Source organism: Convolutriloba macropyga, chromosome 8, assembly GCF_964194025.1.
Source record: "Convolutriloba macropyga chromosome 8, txConMacr16.3, whole genome shotgun sequence".
NCBI classification, from domain to species: Eukaryota; Metazoa; Xenacoelomorpha; order Acoela; family Convolutidae; genus Convolutriloba; species Convolutriloba macropyga.
Window position 1 is genome coordinate 29,430,771 of NC_134475.1, and position 20,078 is coordinate 29,450,848.

At 35.1% G+C, this 20,078-nt stretch overlaps 1 protein-coding gene across 2 annotated transcripts; it reads right to left on the bottom strand.

Annotated features, from left to right (window-relative positions):
- Positions 1-2,217: 2,217 nt before the first annotated feature.
- On the bottom strand, positions 2,218-19,433 carry LOC142344657 (MORN repeat-containing protein 3-like). 2 transcript variants are annotated; one of them, XM_075396483.1, is made up of 6 exons: positions 19,173-19,433; positions 18,938-19,089; positions 18,713-18,872; positions 5,213-5,397; positions 3,383-3,393; positions 2,218-2,463 (listed from the first exon to the last, which is right to left on the bottom strand). In XM_075396483.1, the coding sequence occupies exons 1-6, from the start codon at positions 19,318-19,320 to the stop codon at positions 2,454-2,456; spliced, it is 666 nt and encodes a 221-aa protein (XP_075252598.1). In that variant the 5' UTR covers positions 19,321-19,433; the 3' UTR covers positions 2,218-2,453. The 2 variants fall into 2 exon arrangements, with proteins under 2 accessions (XP_075252598.1, XP_075252597.1); XM_075396482.1 differs by lacking the exon at positions 3,383-3,393 and having other exon boundaries at positions 19,173-19,432.
- Positions 19,434-20,078: the final 645 nt, after the last annotated feature.

Sequence of the window (20,078 nt, forward strand, 5' to 3'; positions counted from 1 at the left end):
TATTAAAACACAAGGCAACTAGTGGAAGTATCACGCATTCGAACCACTCAAATGAAAGCTATCACTATCTAAAAGTATTGACATTTTCCCCTCTCTCTTTCTAGCGGTACATTTGTCCGTTTAGTTTCACGAAATCAGGCACCCTGCGTCGTACAAATGCTACTCTATGATAGAGAGTTAACGATCATTGTCTGTATCAGAAACATAGCCTTACATATCTTCTTTATGATGTACTTATACCATAGAGTAGCATTTGTACGACACATGGTTCCGAATTTCGTGAAACTAAACAGAACAAATGTACCACTAAATCCCGTAGTTTCCGTGCCAAAACACCTGAAACCGATGTATTGCAAAATCGAACCGAACAATTGAAGAAACTACCCATAGTTATCTCACCAGAAGACATGGGAGCCCTGAAGCACCAACCACTACGAAGAGCCTCACTCATATTGATCTCAATATCGTCACTAAGCAAGATTGAATGCTTCGATACAGGAGACGAACAGAAGGAGGAAGCTCGAGGTACAGAGGAAAGTGCACTTTGAGTTTTTGAAAATGTGAAATTGTTCGACAAGTATTAACCTCTAGCCTCACTTTCCCTTTTAATCTATTTTAACCAGTGCTTCAATTCATTTGAAATACTCAATTCCTTAACGCACTTATTCCACAACATTAAAGCATTTCAATCAGAGCCCTGATTCATTCACCTTACTTATTTGATAACTCAATCCTCTTCTCTTTAAGAAAACTTTCTTGTCTTTTTGTTTCCTATTCCCATTTTGTGATTCTTTATGTCTTTAGCATCTACCTAACAACCCTTATTTCCTTGTCTTCATCTTGTTCACTTTAAACCCCTTCTTAAATTTGATTTAACATTTATTTATTCTGCTTCGAATAATTTTATTGTCTTAACTGTACTGCTTTTGTTCCAATCTTTTTTTCTGAGGAAACATAAATTGGTTGACTCCAAAAAAAACATGTGTGTAACCCTAAACCAGTTCAGATTATGTGTTTCAAAGAAAAATTGTGAAACCCAATTCTTTCTCAGAATTATCATCGAAAACTTTCACAAAGTCCCATACTGTCACGGCCCTATTTTATGCCTATTACTTTAAAAAATTTTTCCTTAAATATCCATATAAAAAGCTACAAATTATTTCATATTTAAACAGTTCTCAAGGCTATATTTAGTCCCTGTTTTTATCTAGGACTGTAAACTCCCATTTGTTTATGTTTATTGATAACAACCGCAGATTGATGGATTACTATTAACATATTACCTACCCAAAAGCCTCAAAAATTACCTTTTCAGTCAGGCGAAGATCAATCTTTACAATTGGTAAAAATAGTGAAGAAAAGATAGATGGTGAAGTAATTATGTCGACAAATTAGGTGCTAATACGGAATTTGTATATGCACTTAACCAACATCAAGAAACGTACAAAAAGCCCAAAATTTCCCAACTTGGATATACACGAAGGACCAATACAAATTGAGGTAAAATACTGCGGTATTGACAATCACCAGAACACCAGAGAATCAGCCTGAAATCCAGCTGAAAGCATTTTTCTTGAAACCCAGATAATATCTTGTAAAAACTACATTCTTTCTGAAATTTTCTTTTGTAAAATAAATAAAGATTGAATTGGAAAATATTTGTCCTACTCCTGAGTTATAACAGACACTGCTAGAGCTTAACTATAGCAGTGACAAGCGTTTAAAACACAAGACAACTAGTGGATATATCACGCATTCGAACGGCTCAAATAAAGGCTATTACTGGCTAATTGTATTGAAATTATATCCTCTAAAATCGCCCTATGAAACAACCATAATAAGTCCTTTTGACTTGACGATAATTCTTGTTAATTACTCTGCATATTAGCTCTAAACCACTGTGAGAATAGAACTCGGAAAGTTAGTGCGTAACCAAACGCTAACTGTGGGACTTAAAAAAATTAAAATGCATAATTTCTGACATAAAGCCATTCGAGTATCATCTGTTCTTTGTTCTCGTTCTTAAGCGTTAGTTGTCAAATCATATAAATTTTATCTTTGTTGACTCAAAATTTCTTAGAAGCTCATGAATTCAACTTGAGTTAGTATAATTACATCGCAATTTTAGTCCCAATAACTGAAACTAGTCACAACGAAGATATAAAACTAAGTAAGTTGTAACCCAAATACATAAACAATCTTTTCTCATTAAAAAGATCAGGTCTAAAAATTACTTCCTCTACATGACTATGAATTCATTATTGGTTCACAAATAATCATTGATATTTCATACACGCACTGCGTTACTGATATGCTGAATGAAAGGAGACAGCCATATTTAGTTTGAGCTTTCTCACTGGGTGTCCAAGAAAATCTCCATCAGAGTCCGTTTTCGTCTTCAAGTTCGTTTAGGACAGTGTTGGTAGCTTCGTCTAACACTCCTTCGGAATCGGCTAGTTTGATCTAAAGACAGTAAGACACAAAGTAAAAAGGGGGGAAAGTACAAGTTAAGTTACCTTGATGAAGTGACAGAGAAAATATGCCGTTCGTCGAGAACCGCGTAGCGAAGTGAAGTAATCCTTCATGAACCACGCACTATGCAAGTTTGAAAATATGGCGCTGTATATAGGGAAATCTAGAAAAATAGAATCTGTCACTGCTGAGATCTGGCATTTAAAACTTGAGTGTTTCAACAACCGTCAACGCTACCGAAAAAGGTCAATTTGTAGTTTGAACAATAGAGTCTATGAAGAAAACGTTCTACAGTAAGTCCCATAAAGTTGCAACGCAAGCGAACGTTCGGAAAACTCCCGGCATGCAAATGGGCAATGTTTTGCTAGATATCTGCATGTTTTAAATTTGAACTTTGACCTTTGAAACGTTCGATAGGGTTGCAACTTTATGGGATTGACTATACTTAATAAAGATAACTTAAAATATCGTATGGTTTTATATCATCTTGTGATAAGATTTGCTACTCAATTTTCAGATAATGTCAGATATGGCAGCGAAAAGTCATTCGTAGTAAGTCATTTGTAGCTCTAAAATTAAACAATAACATGCCGAATTTACTATAAGAGAAAATGATATCCGTTAAACGATTTACACAGTTGAAGGTATAGAATCTATGAAAAACTATAAAAGCTCTAATTCATTAAGATACAGGTCGCTGATAATTCGGTCAATATCAACTCTCTTAACTTCCAAGCTAAAAACTACTTCGACTGCAAAAATTTCCTCAAAAGTATTTCAAATGACTATATCGACATTGACTTATAGAGAAATATATTCCTTCTAAATTAAACCATACCAGCAAAGAACAACTTCTCGTCATTTTGCTCATGTCTAAATTCGAACTATAGTTTATACCTAATGTACTTACGTGTACACCGACTGCAAAATATAACAAGTGAGCATAAACTATTTTCACATGGTAAAAAACCAGTAACTAACTACGATTAAGATATGGTCTTATTGCATTACCTACCCTAGTCAAGGCCTCGACGTATGAAAGTCCTCGGCCGATATTTCGTATGAGAGAAAAACTTTGGCTCGACTTCATTACTCCTCATCGACATTGGCTGGGCTGGAACTAAGAGCTGTCCTCGACTTTACCTCGAGTAAAAATTTTGTCCCTGACTGTTGCTCGATGTAAATTAAAGCTCACGAGTTTGGCACGACAGAAGACAATGTGATCCACGCCTTTATAGTGCACACATGTCAAAGGGCTTTTTTACATATAATGAAACAAGACGACCGGTAATGAGTTTTTACCTCAGGTCGTAGCAAATTCAATTTAATCTCAGCATGTAAAGTCATTGGGCTATTAATATCAGTATTTTGGAGGAATGTAGGAAAAATAGAATGTAATGGAAAACAAAAACAACGCAATCAACATCGAAAAAAAAAACAAACGACAGACAAATTTTGCGGAAATTAGCGAAAATATCGAAAAAACTTAAACCTCATTACTATCTACGTGATAGCACACAATTAATTTGTTATTTAAGGCGGCAATAAGATCAAAACAACTATTAGGTGTCGTTATTAAGTTTAATAAAGAAGAAATGTCTAAACATAGACTGTGATCATTACTTAGAAATGAATAAAGATTTATTCACAACTCTGATTTTTCTTATATTATTTTCATAATCAGTAATCGTTATTGGGTGGAGACAAGCAAAACTGGAGAAAAATCAAGAACGGATGAAATTATTTTCTGTTTTCGAAATTTCATCTTGAGTTGGAGCAATATTACGTCAAAAATTCAATTTTTCCTATAACTGGTGGTAAATTAATTTTGACGTTCAAAATACATAGCTTCAATCAAACGCGCTCTAGTTCAATTACAACACTCCTCTGGTAAGAACACATAACAAAGAGTGCAGAAAGATTACATTCATAACTTTTCCATACAAACTTCGCGTCCATTTTTTGCTAACCAAAAAACTTTTTGAGGACCTAAATTGTCAACTTGGACAGTAAAAAAATATTTATCTTCATAGTGGTTTTGCTACCAAGCGTCTACGAAATATGATAAGAAAATATCTTTGTCATACATTGGTAAGGTCTAAAAATTGCCAGACCTTTTGTTCAATATCTAAATTGGGATCCAGAATTGATCAATCGACATTGTTAATAAATAGACACTGTCTAATTTATGTATCTACAAAATTCGAGAAACCAATATTTCGACCATAAATTACACTTATAAAATATCTTCACCACAAAAAAATCTTAGGAATGCTGCGTAAGTATGCATCATCACTTTGAATGATAGAAAGTTGTCCATCATTCGGTATTTCTCTGGTCATATGAGTTCTGATGCAAGATCAATCAACCGTTGTCTCAAGTCATGCAACATTCGGATAACCACAGAAGCCATTTATTCCACTTTCACAAGATTTTTGAATCATTCTGCTTCTGCCCCCCCCCCCCCCGTTTGCACCCCCGGTGCACGTTATGCACCCCCGATTGAGAGCAGGCGCCATTACATAGTAAATCGTTAATGTAAAAGTATGTCACTCGACCTCGGAGGGTGCTCATAATATGCACCGACTAAGCGCGGGGCCCCAAAGAAAAATGTCAAATTGTTTAGCTCTTCCACAGATAATACGGTTTAACTTGAACAGGTGTGGCGAAAAACACAAAGCATATTTAATTTGATTCGTGATAGAAAATGAGCAACAATCAGAGATTATGATGTATTTACCTGACAGAGTGGGTACTGCGTTGGGTTTGAGGCGATGTCTCTGCCGTAGTCTACCATCTGACCACACTTGGGAATGTCGTCCTTCCACACTCCCTCGTACAGCTGGCCCTTGTCCAGGTAGTAGAAGGAACCTGGACCGTTCTTCTTGTCAAAAAGCCACTGGCCCTCGTAACGATTGTCGTTGGCTAAATAAACGACAACATTCTAACCAAATTCTTGCCTTGTATATAAAATCCAGAGGGAGAAAAAAGTATATATTGGAAAAATGCCAATAAAAAGAAATAGAGTAGCTTAGGTATGTTCGTGGTCATTGCTTGTTTACAACAATAAACGCTCATATACAATACATAAATCACAAAAATAAACATGTAATCAAAATATATAATCAGAATTGCAGCGATTGAAATAATTTAAGATTTTGCCTGACATGTTAGAATAAATCTATATAGTGGTTCCATCAACAGCGTACCTGCTAAGAAAACAGTTTGAACGCATTTGTAAACATCAACACTCAGGCCCATTTAAATTAATTTATTCATCAATCCTGCTTTTGTTATTCATCAATCCTAGGCAGATCATTGTAGACCATCTGGTCTAGTTATCTGTCCTCTTCATGTTACAGTTTCCATAGTGCCAGTCAGTACTTCTTATCTATCTAATTTTGAGTTAAATTCTAAAAATTTCTGAGCTCATTTAAACTTTAAAATGTTCACTTAGTCTACGCAAGCACAGCATGAAGCTACATTGAAGTGCAAAACTTCAACTTCTTGTTGGTACAACTTCATTGCCAGTTCAAGAAAGAAAACACTTAAAAATTCGGAAAGCAAACTGGAAAAGGAAAAAGAAGAGCTCAAAAAAGAAAAAAGATTCAGAAACTTATCGTATTTTATCTTTAAAAAATTTTATCGTAAAAGCGGTCATCGTAAAAAATTTTATCGACCGCTTTAATTTTATAGTAAAAGCGGTCATATCGCAATGAAATCTGTTGGCTAATTGAAATAATTAACAATAATATTTCTGTCAGAAACTTTAAAGAAACCACAGATTGAAATTAGACAAAAAACACAATTAAATCAAAATCCTTTTTCTTTCGCTATTCTCTGATTAGTCTTCGTACTTCACTTGGATAATTATGCTTTCTAGAGTTTAAAAGGTGTTCGATGCAAATATATAAAGGGTAGATTCATCAAATATGAGATTCACGAAATTATTGTTTTTTATAAAGTTTCAAATTGATGCTTTTCGTTTGATCAGCTATCTACAGAAATCTAAAAAAGCACAGAAAATTTAGACGGGAAAAAACATTTCTAAAATATTTTTGTTGATAATTTTTTTTATATCGTCAGCTCAAAATAACAACAATGTCTTAATTTCGGTTAATAATTTACTCCGTACGAAAACCGTCCAAAAATGAACAAAATTAGCGCAATAGATAAATAGAAAAAATTTAGGAAAAAATATTGACGTAATCTTTATTTCTAGCATGCCAATGTTGACAATAAATGACTTCAGTTATCCATTTATCGAATCTATTGGCTATTAACTTACAAACGCAACCGCATGAGACATTAGAAAGAAAAGAAAAAAGCAAGGTGCACGATGAAAAAAGCAAAAATTTGGCGACTTTACAGACAGAAAGAATACGTTTCCAAGAACAGGAGAACAGAAAAAAATAATTAAAATTAAATTTCAAAAAATTTATCAGAATTCCACAGAAAATGTGTAAAGGGAACATAGACCCGTGATCACAATTAATTGACATATGGAACTCGAGAAAAAAAGAAGCAACATGAAACAAAGCGTTCAAATAAAGACAAAAGACGGTACTTTTAGCTGATTAATCTCGAATTTTGACAATACATTCCTTGATTTATTCCTCGGGTCAAGCAAAATCAAAGCAACTTCTTGCTATAATTGAAAAATGACACTAAAAATACTCCAATCTATCTGATTTTTGATCTTTTCTATTCTTTGCATTTTCAGTTTGTCCCTCAGTAGCTTGATTTTATTCAAAACATATAAATAAAAACTTAGGTAATAGTTCCTAAGTTTCTATCTTGTCTATCTGTTGACTCAAAACTTCAGTTTCCCAAAATGTGTACAATTGACTGACCAGCAATGGGAAGAATACAGCCAAACGGATAATTATTCCATTTTTTAAAACTTTTATATTGTTGGTCTGGCTGTAATCCGAGCTAACCTTTATTTTGAGCTAACCTTTATTCATCAAATAAATATTCCAAATGAAATTCTAACAACTCATCAGAACTATGGGATATGCAAATAACAAAAAAGCTTCTGATATTATCAAGCAATTTTTTAAAATAAACTTTCAATCACAAGTAGTTGTAACAATTTGATTATTGTAACAGGACTGCCCAGGAGTGTACAAAAAGCAAATCACTTAAATTTAAGTGACCAATTAGTCATTCTTTTGACTATCTGAACCAAGGGTAACAAAATAAAGATGAAAGGGCCTAATTAAGTTTTTTGAAATCTGATTTCTTGCCAGCTGATGGTACCAGAAGACGAGTACTTGCTACAATTTGGAAACTGTCGCATAAGATGGACTTTGAATTTAGATTTCAGGACTCTTGTAACGTACGAGGACACGTAGCATATGTCTCCTCAATTTGTAGCATCTGGTTCTAAAACGCAATGGCTTATTTCTTTAGTAATTGTTACTATTATTTGCGTTTGATTGTAGGACTGTTGGTCATTTAGTCAGCTTTAAAGCTCTGACGGCCGGTTCTGGGACATATATTCCACAGCAGAATATACAGATGAGATTAATTGTGATGACAGTGTTGATTCTCTTGAGAAATTTAAACTTTACTACAAGTTCTGCGGCTTGCGTGAGAGCAGATAAAACTAAGAAACTCTCTAAAATTTAATAAACTTATTCCAACGTAACTTACATTCGCTTTTATTTTAGCAGTAGACTTAATGTCTGAATAAGAGCAAATTAGGTCGAGCTAAGATCAAGAAGTCAAGCGTACAAAAGTCACTCGAGAAGTCGAATCGAAAGAACGTTCCAGGACAAAAGGATCACTCAAAAACTTTAAAAAAGACACACGTTTACAATAATGGCATCAATCTTCGTCTGAGAACATTTAATTAATTAAATCAACCATTTGGAATTAGCAAATGTGCAAACATTAAAAATCAGTTTCAAAAAAATTTGCATTCAGGTTGCCGTCAAATAAAAAAAAACACATTAACGACTAGTTACGGTGCACCAATGCATTAATGTTGCTTTTATAGCTGTATCAAGATATTTTTTGGCTTAATTTTAGTTGTTTTCAACATAGCAGACGTTTTGTAAGAGTTACCGGTGATAAAACCAGCGACATTTTACTTATTACAAAATTGTTGGTTTTCAATCATCAGGTTCAAATCATAATCATGATTATTTTTCTGCTTTTCTAAAGAATCAAAACTTTAACATTTCATCAGCTGAACAACAATTTGCCGAATCATTAGCTCGTAGCAAAAGAGTCAAATGACAAATTTTTTATGCTCAATTAACTTTTCAACAAAATTATGAAAGCTCAGCATCAAAACTCTAATTCTCAAAAATTTTTCAGGGAAATAAAAAGTTCATTATCTCAGTCGAAGCGTTCAATGAGAGACAACTACATTACAACAGAAAAACTAAGTTAAAAAAACTGTTTTTGTGAGTTTAAAACTATTGTCATTTAATCTAATAACTTAAATTTTCATTCTCATTTCCTTCTTTATTTTAAAAAAATCGAAATTCTGACATCAAATAGTTTTATTAATTGATATGGCTCTCAATTCAACCAACTCTTGAATCTATTTCTATTTACAACGATGAATATTGATAGCATTGTAAGATAGCTTTTCTGAAACTTTTATTAACTCTCATATTTCAAAACATAGCTCCAAAACTTTGAGCTGACCTTCCTGCACTACCGAGCAATTCACTGAAACTGATGCAATGAAACTAATTCGAGTTGTTCATTGCTTGGCGCGGTTCAAATGGTCAACTGACAAAATGTAACCGAAGCGACATATGTGCCAATGTGACCAATGTCATTATACTCAATTTATTCGTTTTCATCTTCTCGTTCACTAATCCGATAACAAATTAGCACGAGGAATCACATTCATTTTTCATCATAAATAAGCGGCTAATTAAATCCCATGATCGGTCGTGATAGTTTCATATCCAGTACCACGGGCCCCTGATGCATGGCCAAATGCATTAGTCTCACATTTAAAACTGGTTCAATATACTTTAATACGCACTACGTTGCCTCAATTAGATAATATTATGCCAAATACCCATCCTATTAGTTTAAACACTAGGATAAAATATTGGGTATATATTGGATATTTTATCACATTGGGCATAATGGCATTGGGTATTTTGTCCTGACACAAGTTCAAACGTAAGTTCGAAAATTCTTGACTAAGCACAGACTCGCACGAGCCTTGTTCGATCTCCTTTTGTTGTGAATGTTTTGTGTCCTGCTTGATACCCAACCAAAAAAAACAAAACTTAAATTTTCAAAACTTCAAACAAAACTTCAATTATAGAGTTACCACCACATTGCACACCCCCCCCCCCCCCCCCCCCAAAAAAAAAAAACAAGTAATTAAAAAAAACAAGTTCTCTGGCAAAAGTAAAAGTACCAACAACTAAACAAGGAAATCAACAAAAAGCGGATCAGTTTTCTTCAGTGAGACCGCATTTTTTTGACGGCCACATCCTAATTTTCCATTCTTGCCCTCAATTATAAATAGTCCTGGGCCGATGAATAGTGGCGAAAAAGTTTTTCAGAGAGCAAAAGTCTCTCACAATATTTAAATGCTCTGATTTTAGATCTAATCTGTTTGAGAATCGGCAGCTTTACTACGATCTGTTTAAGGATCGCCGGCAAAACTGCCAGGATCTGTTCTGTTCAAGAATCGCCAGCAAGGGAATAAACGTACTTGGGGGAGCGATACAATAGATTGAAATTAGTGATAAACGTTTTTGGGGAAAGCGATAAAATAGATTGAAATTACAAAAAGTGACCAATCAACACAAAAAAAAGTCACCCCCCTCCCGTTCTGAAGGCGTAACTCATCAATCACAAGCATGCAGTCGCAGCTTCTGCCATTGTACATAATAACGAGTGAATTCTTTAAGGACAAGGCTAAAACTACACATTCGGTAAATTCTCCACGATTGGATGGCGAAGTGGACAAAAATGAGAATTTGAAATTTCTGAGCAAGGCGGAAAATCGCACGAGCCGTGGTTGATTTCATTGAGTTGTGATTGTTTTGTGTCAAGTTCCACGCGCCACTGAGGCGCGCGGTGGTCATACTACAGATGATCACAATTATGCATGACTGTGTTATATATAACTTTTCGAAACATCACGTAAACGATCGGGCATTGTTCAAAAGGAATAAGTTGTCTTGCTTTACACCCAACAAGAAATAAACCAAAATCTTAATACTCAAATAGATCACAGATTCAGTTGTCCCAGAATGAAGAAAAATTGCGGGGAAGCCAGGGCAAAATTTTTGATATCTCGAATCAAATTACCCATCACCACTCGAAATCTATAATTACCACTATTAGCCACGCATTTATTAGAGTTACCCCACACAGTGCACCTCATGAAAAAAAACTAATTCAGTTGCGAAGGTCCAATCATAATTCAGTTGCAAACTACGCATAGAAATCAATTCGAAAAATCAATTCAGTCGCGAATGTCCAACCATGAGCAACTACCCTAGGAAATCAATGACGAACCAATCAGTAACATTCAGTGAGGCCACATGTACTCGTTTTTCCCAAGCTGCAGAGGAAAAAGGAAAACTGAAGATAAGCAACGAAATATTTCAATACTGGGGTTGTATCAATCTGTTGAATAAACTTTGGAACATTTTTGGCAACCAAGTCATATTTTTTCATTCCGGCCCTCAAATTTAAAGTCCTGCGCCGATGAATAGTTGCTAAAACGTTTTCAGAGAGCAAACGTCTCTCACATTATTTAAATGTTCTGATTTTGGATCTAATCTGTATAAGAATCGCCATCTTTACTACGATCTGTAAAAGAATCGTCAGGATATAATCTGTTCAAGAATCGGCAGCAACGGAATTTGACTACGCCCTCTACGTGCAACCGCAACTCTTCGCATAGTAACAAGATACACAGCAACCCATAACCCATGTGATTGCGGGTGATGAACGTGCTTGGGGGAGCGACACAATAGATTGAAATTATGAGAAGTGATCAATCAAAACCACAAAAATTCAGCCCGGTCTGAAAGCTTAAATCGGCAACCATCAGCATGCAGTCACAGCTCCTGTCATTAAAGGTTATAATGCGTGAATTCTTTAAGAACAAGCGCAAAACCACATTCATTAATTTTTCAACGATTGGGTGACAAAGTGGACAAATATGAGAAAAACGCAAAGAAAAGCATGAAATCCAAATGAATAGATTTGCATGTTAGTAGAAACTTCTGGCTAACAAACGCTTGAAACTCACCGAGAAGAAACATAGAACTCTTGGCACAAAGTAAAATGAAAGCAAGATCATCATAAAAGGCTGACAATCTTGTATGATGATGTTGGAAGAAGCATTAAGATAATAAAACATGGAAATCGTAAGCTTCTTGCCTGGAAATCCTCAATAAAAAGGTTTCTAACAAAAAAAATTTAAAAAAATTGAATAAAAAATATATCACAGATTCAACTCTTGCTTCAAATTAAAAAAAAATACGGAAATAGACAGGGTAATTTTTTGATAACTCATCAATTTCTCCATTATCACCAGATATCTATGATAACCTCGATTAGCCACGCATTTACTAGAGTTACCCCCACACATTGCACCCCAGGACATAAATAAATTTAGTTGGATAATGTTCAATCAACGGCAACTACGCATAGAAATCAATTCGAAAAATCAATTCAGTGACAAATGCCCAATCAACAGCAAATACCTCAGGAAAACAGCGAAGAACCAATCAGTAACATTCAGTGAGGCCAAATGTACTCTTGTTTCTCCAAAACTGCAGAGGAAAACGTAACCCTGAAGATAAAACACGAAAAATTTTAATATTAGGGTTGTATCAATCTGTTGAGCAAATATTGGAACATTTTTGGCGGGCACACCCTAATTTTTTTAATTCTGGCCCTCAAATTAAAATAGTCCTGAGCCAGAGAAAAGATGCTAAAAAAGTTTTTGGAAGGCAAATACTTGCAAAACATTTGAATGTTTTGAATTTGGATCTATTCTGTTTGAGAATTGCCAGCTTTACTACGATCTCTTTAAGAATCGCCAGGATCTATTCTGTTCAAGAATCGCCAGGAAGGGAATTTTACTACGCCATCTACGCGCAAACGCAATTTTCACATAGTAACACTCTATACAGCGACTCATAATTCATGTAACTGGGGGTGATTTATGTACTTGGGGGGAGCGAAACACTAGATTGAATTTATGAGAGATGACCACTCATAACAACAAAAAGTCACCCCCGGTCTGAAGGCTTAACTCAGCAACCACCAGCATGCAGTAACAGCTCCTACGATTGAAGGTTATAATGAGTGAGCTCTTAAGAACAAGACTAAAATTGCGCATTCAGTAATTTTTGTATGACTGTATGACAAAGTGAACAAAACTGAGAATATTCAGGCTCAAAAAAGCTTGTAATCCAAAACTTGGGAATCGTAAGTTTCTTGCTTGGGAATCGGCAATATCAAGATTTCTAATTGGCGCGAATTTTAAACTATAATAACTCAAAAACGAGCTTCAACAGCTAGAGACGGACAAAACCCAAAATAATAACAATTAGATCCTTGTCTCGTTCTCTAATTATCTGAACTCGGATCTAAAATGGATAGTAAACTTGTTAGCAATCTATTAAATAAGTTTAACACAAGACAAAGCTATCACAAGAACTTTGAATTAATTAATTCTGAGTTCACAAGTGAGAAAATATTAAACACGATACAAATGGAACAACCGCATTTTAAAGTTTCAAACGCCAAATGTTCGAAAATATTCTATGCATAATGAACGATACAAGCTTTTAATTGTATAATGGTAATTTTGGAAACGCACACGGAATCAAACAAGATCTCGATTCGATATTGGAGTTATGGAAATAAAATTAGCTTCAATTTATCGAAATGCCAGTAGGTAAGTTTTAACATCAAGTCGATACAAACCATTGACCTCCCGATCCATAACCAGATGCAATGCCAATCGGCTATCAGGCCCTTCTTTTTGCTATTCTGCAACCGACTTTACAATAACAACAAGCTTTAGTTCGGAGTGAGGACAATAGAGATCACTCAAAATGAAGATCGGAAGCGTAAAAAAGTCACTTGAGATATCAAAGAGTGTTCTAGAAGAAAAATCAAAAACGCAAAAACGGTAAAGCAAAAAAATTGCATAAAAAAAGACCAACACGTTTACAATAATTGCTATGAACTTCGTTCAATAGCAATTAAAGACATCTAATCTCCTGGCTGTTGCTACAAAGCTAAAAATCCATCAGAGTACTCTTGTTCCAAATTAACATATCGATCTAACTGTTATATGAATTCGAAGTCTGACATGCAACCCTTCGAAAAATCTCAAGAACATAATTCGAAAAGGATCCTACCCAATCTTAACCAATGCGAACGACTAAGATCCTTAAACATATATCCTCTCAACTGCTACTTTGTGCTAACAGATTTATCAAAATTTTGCTATCAAAATCATTAAACAATTATTATGCGTTCACCATAAGCGAGCATATTAGTATTGTGCAAAGGCGAACAAGTTATCGGTTTCTTTTGCCTGAAATCAAAAAAGAGTTTCAACGGTCAGTTTTTTCTATCAAGCTTCATACAGAGCAAACATCATTCTTAAACTTGATGTGGAAAAACTTCAATTTTTATTTCGCTATCGAAAGTTTGTGTTCCATGGCATTTGGTGGCGGTCAAGCAAGCCGATAGGCAAGCAAGCCGAATTTTGAAAATGTGGTCAAGTAAGCCGAAAAATTTTCGGATACCCGTATTTTAAGTTGCCCCTGGCGGGCCAGTGGGCGCGCTTTGCGGCTTCGCCGCGATAACCGGCCCGCTATTTCCGGGTTACATACCACAGCGGATGAGAGGCATGGCCATGGACACGGTCTGCTGAGGCCCGTAACCACTAGATGTCTAAAAATTGACGCATTTTTGTTTCTTTGGTGCATTGGAATACATTATGCACTATAATGCTACGCGCAGTATTGATTGTAACGGCTGACAATGTATTATTTCTGATAGATTACATAACTATTACATAACTTTCGGCTTGCTTTTCTGTCGCCTTGCTTGCCTATCGGCTTACTTTGATTTCGCCGTTCTATGGCATTTATCTGTCCTTGAGAAAATTGTCGACCCTCGAATGAAATAAACTTTAAAAACTTAGGGTCCCCATTATAGTCCCCCAGCATAGTGGTCAGATAACCTAAAATAGTCAGCCCCCCCCCCCCCCCCCAAACATGGTAATTATGGGAGCGAGGCTACAATATGATGGGGACTATAATGGGAAATAACCAAAATTTGAAGTAGTATGATTCATCTAATTTATTTATCTTGCGATTATAATAATAATAATAATACTAATAATAATAATAATAATAATAATAATAATAATAATAATAATAATAATAATAATAATAATAATAATAATAAAAGTAATAATAATAATAATAATAATAATAATAATAATAATAATAATAATAATAATAATAATAATAATAATAATAATAATAGCAAAATGTAGAAAAACTGATAACAATTTAGTGCAAAAAAACTGAAAAACACACCAGTTTTGGAATACCTTCATCATCCAAGCTAACCCCTTCTTAGCTGGAAACCCTTACATATTAATTTTTTTTTATTATTTCACAGATTCTTTCGCTATCGCCTAATACGTATTTTAGATAATTTTAAAAATTTTTCTTTAATATGTTTCCTATATAACCAAAACAGAAAAAAATAAAATATGGGAATAGATACGCAATAAAATTATAAAAAAGGAAGAGAAGGAGAAAAACATTCAACTTCCTTTTTTCTTGGAACTCTTAAAATAGTTCTTATAATTATAGAGCAAATTGTAAATAACTTCTCTGGTTTTTGCTTTCAGAAATCGTATCCAAATGAACAATTGTAATACTCCTTATAAACGAGAAAACTACGGAAGATAATTTTTCTGCCAAACGCGCAGAAACCGAATAATTTTTTTTAAAAAAATAGTTAGTTTTTCAATGTTTTATCTGGCATCGGGAACAAACAAATGTGTGCACACTATGGGGTCTCAGAATGGGGTCTCATTGGGTACTTAGCAAAAGCCTAAAATCCACTTCCCAGTCACCAGCATCTTTTCTCAAATCACAAGGATTTTATCGGAAAAAAGAAAATTGCATTTTAATCAAAATCATTTGCAAAATTTACGCTGTTCCTTGTAACTCTGTGTAACATCTTGGGGATCTATTCTGTTTAGCCCCCCCCAGCATAGTAAGCATAAATTTTTTATGACCCCCAGGCGCACGTGCTAATTTCTTACATAGTAACGTGCTGTATAACAAGATATAATTTGTAACTGGGGGTCATAAAAAACACTGGGGGGCGAAACAGAATAGATCCCATCTTGGGTTTAGGAGTTGAATTTGATATAATCAGAAACATATTAACAGAAAACATGATGAGAAAACGAAAAACTGAATTTTCGATTTCACGTTACTCGACTTAAATTGATTTATATTATGTTTGATGCCTGCGCTGTTCAGTTCGTGTTATTTTGATGAGCAGTTCGATTTAACAGAATATCTATAACAGTGCTGTCTACGTTTTTACTTCAAACAGAGAGAGAGAGAGAGAGAGAGAGAGAGAGAGTGTTTAGGCTTCTGTGTAGTGTGCACAAGGTTTTGCACCCATCATTGAGGGGTAGAGTTGACCACTTTCTGAATTGTGTTACAGCTGCCACAATTGCAGAGCAAGGTCCAAGGACAGGAGTTGACTTCAGAGTAACAATTTTCGACGTAATTCCAGTAAACTTTTGTTAGATATTGTTTGTCAATCTGCTTTATTTCAATGTTAGCGCTTTTAATAATGATATTCAGTAGCTTGCTGGATCTAATCCAAAAATTCTCATACACTTTTTTGGTACGAGTTTTATCAATTGCTATGAGCTCGTTTTGTCGTATATTTACTGCACATTCGTTTAATTTTATTGGCAAAATGATGTTGTAATTGCCTCCCAACAAAGTTAAAAGCGTCAGTAAATCATGGAGTTCGAAGTAGTATGATAGCCGCAGAAGCTTGAGTTTTGCCATTCTACTTTTATAATTCATTTCCCAACTACTGAGAATCCATGCCGTGGCTTTCTTTTGGATACGTTCTACTTCTTTGCATTCTGTTTTGTTAACAAACCAAACAATTGAGGCATAATTTATTACTGGTATGACATATCCCACGTAAGCATTAAGTTTTGTTCTAGTGTTTGCTAAAGCGATACGTTTCGCTTGAGAAAATAGAAAGCTTTTTTTACATCGTTTTAGACTATTTGCTCTCCAAGAGAGTTTTGCAGATATAATGACACCCATATTACTTGATTGGGATTGTTTGTAAGGAAGACATCGAGTTGTCCCATTCGTTTATGGTTCAAGATTTCCTGAAAATTGTATTCACTAAATTTCTCAACAATTTTGTTTTCGTAATCATTTGTTGAGTTCAATGTTTTCCAACAAGTGTTCTCATGATTAATATCGCCTGTGAGAATAATCGTTTCACAATTTTCTTTTTCCGCATGTGTCCTTAGCTCATCGAGAAGGTCGATCATTGACGTTTCAGACCACCTATACAGGCTTGCTTTTGGTGGGTTGTAACAACAGCATATTAAGAAAGCTGTGTTTTTGGTTCAATTTTGACAAAAACATACTCGTCCGTATTTGTTAGTTCTACTCTTTCATGAGGTCTGCTATTTCTAACCGCAATGAGAACTCCTCCGTGCTTTGTTTTGTCATTATCAGTTTTTCGGTAATTACGATGGATCATGAATTCCTTAAGAAAAAGTCCCTCATTGGGTATTGTAATATCCGTGCACTGTTTACGGTTACGGTGTGGGTTGGATGTTATTCTTAAGCACTTTAAACCTCGGAGATACTGAGGAAAATTTTCCAAGTTTCAGACTTGAATTTAATTGAACAGATGTATATGCACAATCAGTTTATTACAAAGTTAGAACTATTGCTTGTAAATATTAGAAGTTTTGTGAAGATGAGAAATGTAAAGCAATTAAAGAGAGGCAGCTCGATTGTGTAAGGTTTTGTTGTTAATATGTTCTTTGGTTTCAGTCCTATCAAGGTTAGTTAATCTTAGGTTATTTTTACCCATTTTCCGTTAATCTCTATGGGATTTTCTCATAGTTATTTTCTACTGCGCGGGTCCCTGTTAGTTAAACTAACAGATAACAGGTTTACCTGCTTGACGAATCCCGTCATGAACAAACATTCCTTGACGTGTCCCTTCAAGATGAGATTCCATGATGATTCCCATCATTATTTATGATGCTTTCTCTATATTGTTAAAATCCGGTTTACTATTAGTAACCATCTCTTTTTGTTCTCCTACTTGTTTGTGAAAATTTCGAATTATGCGTTTAATATGTAATTTATGAGCATGTCATACATTATGGTTCACTATACTGCCTCCCTCTTAGAAAAATGTGAGTGTTCCACTCACTCACAGCAAGAGTTTCAAATGTCCATTTTCGAGTTCATATATTCTTGTGCTTTTTCGTCTGTTAACCATGTTTCAGTTAGGCATAGGATATCCATGTTTTCCATTGACAGACAGTTTACAAAGTTCGTTCTGCGTTTGAGGTCGTCTAGACTTCTTACATTGTAAGTTAGAAATGTAATTACGTCTGAATTTGATAGTCAGTCTATTGCAATTCTATTTTCATTTTCATTTGAGTCCAGGTCGACCCAGTTTTTGTCTGTCAACTTTTGGAGAACAAGATTTCGTATTCTTAGACTTTTGGCACTTGTACCTTGATTTATTAATGTCCTTCTCATTTGTAACATTTCGTTTTCTTTTGCCTGATCTTCTGGATTTAATTCTTTACTAATAAATACTGGCTTGCCGTAGTCTTTTAGTTTCCTCAGGGATAATAGAATAAGTCTCTTGGCGTAGTCACTATCTATCTTAACTACCAAGGTTCGACTAGACCCGTTCCGTATACTAGACCCGTTCCCAGAACTAACAAAATTTTTTGAGAAACTTGAAACATATGTTGGATCATACTGTGCAACTCACGAACCGTCTTGTTACAGTTAAATGGTCTCTTATCAATCAGGTATTCGCCTTTGAAATGAATTTGGAACAAGTCAGTTTTCGGAAGTAATTGCAATGCTAAATATTTGAAACAAATCCCTGACGAGAACGCTCACTGTCAAGCAGGATTGAACGAAAAGGCGAGTATACTCACGTAGTCTTAACATTCCCTTGCCGTGCCTCATGTCATCATACCATTCACCCTCATAAACACTGCTATCAACATAGTAATGTCTTCCCCATCCTGACCTTTTGTCCTGGTACCACTCTCCTTCAAATGTTTCATTATTGGGATAAAACTGAGTTCCATAACCCTAAAAATGAAAATAAATCAATGATAGGTAAAAAAAACAACGCCCATTTGGTTTTTGTAACTTACGTGTCTCTTTCCGCTCTTCCATCCACCAGCATAAAGACGCTTATAGCCTCCACTTTTATCAGGAATGCTCAGTGTTCCAAAACCGTGCATTTTATTATCCTTCCAATCACCATCATAAACTGCGCCATTTTTCCATTTTTGAGTCCCCTTTCCTGAAAATAATCAAACTCTTAAAATTAGTCCATCTGCCGTCTTCAATGTAGAAATGAAGGGAATATAGAAATTAAAATATTACCAGTTTTCTTATTGTTTTCCCAATCACCAGCATATTCATTCCCATTCACCCAATATACAGTGTGCAGCAGGCCAGACTTATTGGCCTTTTCATCCCACTCCTTCCAGAGAGGCTCAAATTTGGCATCAATCTCCTTAAGAAACGGCATCGCTAATAACAACTTATTTAGTTTCAGTATATTCTGCGGCCAGCATTAATTTAAATTCATTCTGCCTGAAGACGATTTACGGCTGAGATAGGATGTGCATTCTAAAATAATGAACAACTTTACTCTCCTTTCTTGGGGTTCATGTGAATTTATTTACACAATCGAAATCTTTCAACTGAATTTTCAGATGAACTTATTGGTACAAATAGTGGAAAGAGCGAACTAACAATTCCCTGGAGAGTGCAATTAGAATTTTGAAGCTGCTTCTGCTTATCTTTCTGTTTTGTTCTTTAATTCAACGGGGAAAATTTTTGAACAAAAGATTGAATTTTCGAACTTCTCGAGAATTCAACCAACAACCCTTCCTGACATGTCGTATTATATAACAAAGAAGTATGTATGATATCTAGGATGTCACCAGATAGCTATCGAGGTATTGCATTAATTCCCGTTTTGCAAAAGATTTATACCGCTCTGATTTATGACCGCTTAACCGATTGGGAGGAGCAGAAGAAAATTCTACCCGACTGCCAATATGGCTTCAGAAGGAACCGGAGCACTCTGGATGCAACGCGTGAGTTAAAGTCTCATATTCAGTCAGGTATGTCCACCGTGTCTCGTTATTATTGCGTATATGTCGATTTTTGGAAGGCGTTCGATAGTATTGATCGTAGAAAGCTCACTAAGAAGTTGTACGATTTATTCGTCCCAACTAGAATCCTAGATGCCATTACCAGCATCCTATCAGACACACGTGT